The 9,221-nt window shown below is 32.1% G+C and overlaps 1 protein-coding gene across 1 annotated transcript in view; it reads left to right on the forward strand.

Moving 5' to 3' along the window:
* LOC148309086 (uncharacterized) overlaps nt 1–6,163 on the forward strand; it is a 59,724-nt gene extending 53,561 nt beyond the window's left edge. Inside the window, exons 3-6 of the mRNA XM_088260585.1 lie at nt 1,198–1,347; nt 3,003–3,132; nt 5,030–5,119; nt 5,792–6,163. Of these exons, the coding sequence (XP_088116711.1) occupies nt 1,198–1,347; nt 3,003–3,132; nt 5,030–5,119; nt 5,792–6,054 (633 nt within the window). The 3' untranslated portion in view covers nt 6,055–6,163. The remainder of the gene's footprint in view (nt 1–1,197; nt 1,348–3,002; nt 3,133–5,029; nt 5,120–5,791) is intronic.
* Nucleotides 6,164–9,221: the final 3,058 nt, after the last annotated feature.

A 9,221-nucleotide genomic window follows, 5' to 3' on the forward strand; every position in this document is an offset into this window, starting at 1 on the left:
CTGCTGCTTTTCTCACCAATCGATCTTGCTCTTCCCACATGATTTCTCCATAAACGTCTTCTTACTCTTATCCCCATCGCACAACATCATCGACATCGCAGATTCTTCTTATTTCAGAGTTTCTTACTCTGTCGCGAAGTGTCAGGCCTGCAATGGGTCGTAGAGTCTTCATTTCGGTGGTTCTAAGAAGGCTTTTCGTTCTCGTGGCCTTGTTTCTATGCCGTATGTCATGATCGGTCTTATGCAGGTCTTATAGATTCTCCCCTTACGCTCTTTCAGCATATGTTTATTTCTCCATACAGCACGAAACTCGAATAATCAATTTCAAATAATGTAGAAATTCTGAATTTCAGTGACCGTGTCTGAAAACGGTCACGTGCTTCGCGGATTGCGTGCAACTAGGAGTAATAATTTACGTCGTATTAAAAAAAACGTCGAAAAACCTTTAAAATTTTCATTATTTATTTGGTGATAAACTTACTTTACAACTTTTCAGATCAAACGAAAATATAAGATATTAATCTGTGATTAAATCTTAATTGTAAATAAATTACAATATCTTTAAAGGAAATAATAATACAATATAAATAATACAAACGATCAGGTTTGCCAAATACTTGAAATTGGTCAGGTTAGGAGTCGTAACAATCGGCGGGTATGTGTGAGGAGATGCATGAACGTGGAAGAGGTGAAGAATGTTTGCAAAGACAGAGTGGTGTGGCGTTCTATTCTCTCTGCCTACCCCTGCGGGGAAGCAGCGTGATGGTTAGTTAGTTTTTATGCAATATAAAATTCTTGCTATTATTTTTTTAGGTACATTTGTTTGTTGCTTGTTAGTTTGTTCATCTGTTCATGAGAACATTCTGTAGTTTTTTAAACTAGTCGTGTTTACATTAATAAACTAAAACTGTTCCCACAAATTTTAATGAGAAGAACGGTTTGTTTTGAAGAGCAAATAGAAAACAATTAACCCCTAACTATCTATGGCTGTCAGTGCCTATAGATTATTTATTGCTTGTTAGTTTGTATTTTCATCTGTTGATGAGAACATTCTGTAGTTCTCGAAGTAGTCATGTTTACACTAATTAACACAAAAAATGGTCTTATACAAGTGTTTAATTTTTATATTTAAATCATCATATTATTCCAGAAAGTTAATGCTAAATTAATAAACGATATTGTATACTTTGTTCGCAGATACTGTGCCATCGGCCTCTGAGCGTAGTGGTGGAGCTGAACGAGGCCCAGACGGCGTGGCAGGACAGCGACTTCATCACCGAGTGCCTCTGCTGGCACAACGTGTACAGGCAGCGTCACGGGGCGCCAGGGCTCTCCATGTTACCGGAGGTATCTTTTTTGTGTTCTAAGAGCGTTTGTGCACTACACGGAATCCTACCGTCCGGCACTTCAGTTGGCATGATAAAATGGATGATTGGCTTGTGCTTTTATCCATCTTTCTTCGTATCGATGCGCTCGATCGATGCATGAACACGTTGCGTGTAAATTTGATCACGCTAAACAGTGGTAGTCACTTTAAAAAAAAAACGTCTGCCGGATAAAAAGTTCATAGGCTGACACATTACTAGACTGACTTATTGATGGCTTTACTAGAATTAAATTCATATATTTGTTATTATTGTTGTACAACACATTACTTGATACATTATAAAGATGATAAAAAAGGATGGTTTGTTTCTATTAGAGATGTGACTGTTTCAGTTATCGATTGGGATTGTATTTGTTACTTTTTCTCGATTTATTTAATATGTAGTTACAAAAAATATTATAATTTATTTTTTTATTTTTTTATTTTAACTGCACAAAAAAAAAATGTACATTGGCATGCTTATTGCTAAGAAGCAATATCTTCCGACTAATGAAAAATTCATTTGCTAGACATTGCTACTTATTTATTTCAATCCACATGTACATGACAGCAAAGCCAATCATAATGTACATACCTTCATATATATTTGAAGAAAAAAAATGATTAAAAAAAATTGTATGTAATTTATATTTTTTATGTAATTTATTTTTTATGTAAAATTGTCAAATATATTAAAAGCTATATATCGTATCGTAAGCATATCGTTATTTAATTCTTATTATTTTTTTTTTGTTCGAGAATTCTACAGCTTTACAATTAAAAAAGTATACTATAAACAATAGTGTCATTAACAATAATAAACATATTATAATATCACATTAACAAAAATAGTTTCATCAATAAAAATAAAGCCAATTAAACAATTCCACATTTATGTTATAATAACTATTAAAATCATTCAGAGATGAAAAAAAGGGTATGGTTATACGCAATACGAAACCAAATAAGTGCATTGATTGGCGTGATCAGCTTCAAATGATTGTTTTCTTAAACCGAACCAAGTAAAGAATTCTTTTAAGAATTCCTTATTTTTTATTTCTTTATTAATTGTTTCGGCATTAACTTTGTGGTAAGACATGTTACAATGATTAAATAAAACACTTGTTTTTAAACCACTTGAGTTTTATTAAAGACTACTAGTTTCAGAAGCTAAACTTCCATCATTCAGGTCAATTTTATTCAGACCTGAATGATGGAAGTTTAGCTTCTGAAACTAGTAGTCTTTAATAAAACTCATAATAATAAAAATAAAACGCTTATCCGCACCCCAATAGAGGGCACTGTGTCATATAAACGCAGTGTTATCTTGATCGTTTACACATGAAGGAAAGGTGATCAGCCCTCCGCTTCAGGTACCAGTCCATGTTAATATTGAATAAATATTACAGTGAAAAAATCACTTATTTTTATTTTACCCCCCTTGGGAATCGAACCTGGGACCTCCAGAACGGTAGCCGAGACACTACGGAGACGGCGTAAACTCAAGTGGCTTAAAAACAAGTGTTTTATTCAATCATTGTAATTCCTTATTTTATTTAATTCCAGTTTTTTTATAAATTCCATCCCACATCCCTTCATTCATCAAAATTCAATAATGTTGTTTGATGTTTTACAGCTATGCGGATATGCACAAACCTGGGCCAACCATCTCGCTCACACCAACAAGTTCTACTACAGGAACGACAGAGAGATCGGACAGAATCTCTTCCAACGGCCCGTCACAACTTTGCAGGCCGATGTGACGGGTAACTAGAAAAATTACTATAGTTTAGAGACTAGAAGGATTATGTATTTTCATATTATTTTTTGACATCTCATCAAACATGAAGAAGAATATGGAAGTCTGGGCATTTACGGGGCTGACGACCGTTATAGGCTGGTTTAAGTGATCACTTTACACACGTGTTACATTCACTAATTCAACCCAATATTGACAACCACACTACTCAAATTCTTGGAAGTTCTATATATATATATATGAACCAATTTAGAAACCTTGTTCTTGAATCACTAGAGCTTCACTAGAGACATCTATTGGTGAGATGTAAAGAAGCTTTTTACTTAGCAGAAACTCTTATATTAGTATGTGAGGTCCGAATCCTGGATTATAATCACACACATCGCTCACTCCTTTCAAGAACGTCATAAATCAAAAATTGTCAATTTTCAGTTGTGCATGTTTTCGGAATGCCCAGAAAATGTACTATATCCCAGCAAAAGAGGCATATTTTTAACTTGATATTTACCCGCTACAGGGCAGAAAATGTCGTTTTTGCATTTTGAAGAAAAGGTATTGTTCAATTATTTTTTTAAACATATTAAATATTTTTCAAGTGGAGAAAAAACCTTCAGATTTAACCTTAAAAGATCTGTTGCAGAGTAAAAAATTCAATGAATGGCTTGATATTTATTTTTAATATATTGTGTTATATTTTTAAACATTAAAACCGTTCTCCTGAAAAATCAAGTTTTTCGATTTATGACGTTCTTGAAAGGAGTGAGCGACATGTCAAAAAATAATATGAAAATAACTCCTGTAATTGGAGATAATCCAGATTTTGCGGACAAGTATTTGGACACACTCAAAATGTTGTAGATTGTGTATTTCATTACGCATTTTTATCAATTGTTGGGCGGCATGATCGATAATCCTGAAATTATGCAGAGCATTGTCTGTAGGTTTCCGTTAGTTGGTAAAACAGCGTCGGCATAGATTGTTTCACATTACTAAATACAGGACCAACCTGCCAGTGGTTATGCCTGTAGGAAGAGCTACCATGCTGAACAATATTATGACAAATATTCATCTATTTATAGATTTGGCGTTTAATTTTTAGAACTACATTTTAATTTATATATTACATACTGAGTCTACTAAATTGTATTTTATTATTAAAAACACATAAAAATTTAATTTGTGACAATTGTTTCGCCTTGTTATGGCATTTTCAAACTACAGTCAGTAGTGTGTATACTTCTTCTTCTAACCCCTATCCGCACCCAATGGTGTATAGGGCACTGCATCGTAGCGACACAGTGTTATCTTGATCGTTAATTGCATGAAGGCAAGGTGATCAGCCCTGCGCTTCTTGTACCAGTCCAGGGTGATATTAAATAAATTTTAGAGAGAAAATCGGCCATATTTATTTTGACCCCCCTGGGAATCGAACCCGGGACCTCCAGGATGGTAGCCAAACGCGCTGACTTCTGCGCTACGGAGGTGGACAAGATCTCAAAATCTTTAAGTATACACACTACGGCTGTCCAAACTCAAAACACAGTAAGGAACATTTTTTTTGCATTTTTAGGACTCGGTAGATTCTACTTAGTCCCAAAAATGCAAAAAAACGTACTATTAAAAAAATGTCCCTTACTGTGTTTTAAGTTTGGACAGCCGACTTCTGACAGTAGTCTAACTGCCACTGTCCACAATATAGTAAAAATATAATAGTCTTATATCTCAAGCACAAATCTCATAATTTATCTTAATAATAAATAAATATAAGGGTTTTATCGCCTTCAACAATTTTCTTTTTCTATTCCTAGAATTGTTGGTCTAGGAGTTTCAACATTTTTTCAATTTTCATTCTTAATTATTAAGGATTTCGGATGCTTTCATATCGATTAATTATTCTTCAACAGGCCAAGAAGTGTCTTCCTACTGGTATGCGGCAGTGAGGCAATATGACTACTTTAAGGAACCTGATGTCTTACACGCTAACGTTAATGCAGGTTTGAAGATATATTTATTCATCAACTCATAATCCGTCATTTTATAAGTTTGATAGATGACTTTTAAAACTTGATCATTTGAGGTAGGTAGTTTTCATTTTAATTAGAAATATTGTTCTTAAAATCTTTTTTAAAAGGTAGGTACAGTTATAAATGATCATTGGAAATGTTATAATTTTCACTCATGAATTACATGAAATTATAGTAACTTTAAACATAAAGAGTAAATCCACTCACAAGTAGGCATAGGCCATGAAACTTATAGAGTTGAAGCCTGAGTAGGGACATGATAAACGGTGTTGCATAAGCCGTGGCTAGATTTCAGAGTCACTTGGACGTTAGGTAGTTCTAATTATTAAATAACAGATACTTCCACTTTGAGTTATTTTGAAAAAAGCGCCAGTATTTTTTAAAAAAATTTATTGATTTATTTCATCGATACATACCTTTTTTTAACTTTACGTAATACGGCTCTTTAGGCATGGCCTATGTTGAGCCGTATTATCCCCGCTCTTATGAATAGAGAATATGATTATTTAACTGATTGAGCATAGTATAGAGGAGGCGATGACTGACTTAATATTTTTTTGTATTAAGTTTTCATTACAAGGTTAAATTTTTTGCAGGCGATTGAGAATGCATACATTGTAAATTTTTAAATGTTGTTTCCAGGTCACTTCACCCAAATAGTTTGGGTAGCTACACGTTTCTTTGGCGTCGGGAAGGCTCGCTCTCGGGCTGGCAAGATTATTGTTGTAGCGCACTATTCTCCTCCAGGCAACATCTCCGGAGCCTTCGAGATGAACGTACTGCCCCCCATACCGGACTACAACGTTCCCGGACCCATCGGATATGATTTGGAGAACAACCACCATTTACTTGTGGGCAAAGGTCCGAGTGAAACATCTAGCAGTGCGTCTACTTCCAGTACCTAGATGATACTGTTAATAAAAACCGCAAAATGTTTTCTTTGGCAAAATTAAAATTGTGACCTATCTCAAGCGTAAACATGTTTAAAGATTTATATTTGCAAACTCAGAAAAATATATTAATATACTGTTAACAGGGTGCGCATATTTGTGCATTTCAGAAACCTTATGTTGCTGCAGTGTGCACATTTTTGTGGGTTTCAAATTAAATGTGAACAGAATTTATAAATACATGAAGAAAGTTTTGAGAGTGAAGGATTTTTAAAAATATATTTAAAAATATTATAGTTAAATTGATTTGCTAGACATTTCTCCTTTTAACATACTTCAATACTAGTTGTTCCTCCGTTGTTACGCTGTTCCTCTCCAAAGAAGAGACTAAGTAGGCTCTTGTGCTTGGAGAGGGACTTACACTCATTGTTTATTGTTTATACTTATGAATGATATAATAGGTTTTTTTTCTTTCCTTGTATAAAAGGCATTTTGTATATTTTTTATAATTTTAGCATCTTTTTATATCTATAATATTTTTTATCTAAAAATATTATAATATCTTATAATATTTTTTTATATCTGTAGGAAGGTTATAAAAAATTTGGTTCCCAAATATTTGAAGTTCTGTTGGAATTATTTGGTATTGCATTTTGCTTTTGTAAAATCGTTTAGGGATCATAAAGATGAGCTTTTCTTTAGTTTCAAATATATATCAGCCATTAATATTTGAAGAACTGCTGATTTTTTTAAAAATAGTTTCTACATTAGGTTTTTCTAAAAAAACATTTCTGGGTTTGCAAGTACACGATATCTTTAAGCAAATATGTAACCGAATCTTCCATTTTGAAAGGCAAAGCTGGCTTTAGGATTGTGACTAGTCTTCCATTAGCTGGAAAAATATTTTAGCAAGTAAACAACGTATTATGAAAAGATCATTGAATGCCAAAAATCGGTATTCTTCCCAATTCTTGGATAATCCATGTATAAGTAGTTGTATACTTCACGGTTATTATGTGTATTATTGTTAGTGTTGATTACGGATAATCTCCGGCATATGTGATTAGTTTTACCACATATTTATATTTTATACCCATTGCCTCATGACGTACCTAAAATTGCTTAGATTTGTATTAATAGATTATGCTATTTGCAAATGTTTACATGATAATAATAAAAAAAATATATATTTAAAAACAAATGTAAGCGATGAAACTTTTTTTTAATACTGTTATTTATCTAGTTTTTGATTTCCAGAAATACACCTGTCATAAGCAGTGTGTGAATTTTAGACTTTTGGCATATTAAAACATTACTTCTTCAAGTAAAAAAAATGGACATTGAATGTTTTAAATCTATGGCAATTATAAAATTATTACCAATCCTGGATAACTGTTATATTGTCTGTGCATAATTTTATTCTTATATGTAACTAATGGTGCATAGGCCAACACTGGGACAATAGGATTACACTGCATTGTATAAAAGCAGTGTTATCTTGAATTACATAAAAGTATTACATAAAAAAATATTACATAAAAGTGAGATGATCAGCGCTTTTCAGTGAAATGACCAAAGTGAGATGACCAGTCCAGAGTTTTATTTACCCTAGACCACGGGACTTTTAATGTATGCTAAAATGGAACTATCATTAAATTTATGACGATAAAAAAACTAACATTTTAGCAAAAATGTTTATTAAAAACATTTAAAAATGATTGCAACTTGTTTTTTGAGAACTTTTTATAAACTATCGATAAAAAACTGAGATACATGCTAGTTTTCACTAAATTCTTTACATGTGTTGCCTCGGTATTCCCCACAGATTGGATGTCCTCACAAATTTCATCTAAATATTCATTACAATACCATATTTTATCATTTTGAAAAATGATGTGAATATAGATTGTAATTATGTAAACGTAAACATTGCTTCGTCTAATTGATGTTGGAAATTTAAATAATTAAATGTCTCCCTGAGAAAAGGTGCCGGAACGCCGTTCTACCGCATTACATGGAAAAAATGGCCTGCTTGTACATATACTCATATAATGCTCTAATGTACTGATTTCTGTTTAATTTCTTAGTACTGAGATTTACCATTTGAAATAAAGCATTTATAATCTTTCTGTTTCTGCACATTGTCGAGTCTTTCAATTACTGATGAATTTATTTGAGTTCATGTAATTGACGGTTGAGAATATGTACATTCAATAGTGCCCTTTGCACCATTGGGTGCGGATAAGGATTAAAATAACCTATATTTGAGAAACAGGTTGGCTGTCTCAGCATCTAGGAACTACGCACTAGACATTTTACTTTGTCCAGGATAACAGGTTGAAAAATAAAATAATAACAAAACAACTATTAACGTCACAATCAGTAATCAATTTTTAATCATTTTATGAATGCTTAGAAAGCAATCAATCGCCAACATAGAACCAAAACACCATTAGAATGTGCCAATTTTTTCATTTAAGACACATTCGATTTTATCATTGTAGTTATCGAAAAAGTTTTATATATAATTTATTTATATTAACACTGGAAAATCAAAAGTGCATATTTGACGGTTTGGTTAAAAAAAAGTTATTCGATCCTAAAAAAATGACAAACTTATTTTGTATGATTCTGACAATTTGTGACATTTTATATAAGCAAATTTTACCACTATTTGGTGCATCCTAAATGAGCCATTTGGATTAATTTAACTTCCTTTTAACAATTATAAATAAAACACTTGTTTACTTACCACTTGAGTATTATATTTTAATGACTAGTTTAGGAAGCTACTAGTGCTTACATCCACGGGTTTGAATATAAACTTTTTCTTTTGAAAATATGTTTATATTCAAACCTTCCGAAACTGATTGTTAAAATATAAAACACAAGTGGTAAAAATACAAATGTTTTATTTATAATCTAATCATGTCTTACTAAGAGAATACCGAAACAATAAATAACATCCTTTTTACAAATTAAATTATGGTGATATTATTTATTTGTTGAAAAATTCTATAAAATTCTGATTCAATGTAAAACAAAAATATAAAAATAACACACACATCCTTTTGGCTTTTCATTGTTGGTGTTTATTATTCTTCAAGTCATTTGCATAAAATATAAACAGACATTTTGCTTTTTATAAGGGTTTTAAAAATAATATATTAGGTACATAAGTG

This window comes from Brachycentrus maculatus, unplaced genomic scaffold, assembly GCF_059751285.1.
Source record: "Brachycentrus maculatus isolate JH-2025_06_01 unplaced genomic scaffold, ASM5975128v1 h1tg000139l, whole genome shotgun sequence".
NCBI classification, from domain to species: domain Eukaryota; kingdom Metazoa; phylum Arthropoda; class Insecta; order Trichoptera; family Brachycentridae; genus Brachycentrus; species Brachycentrus maculatus.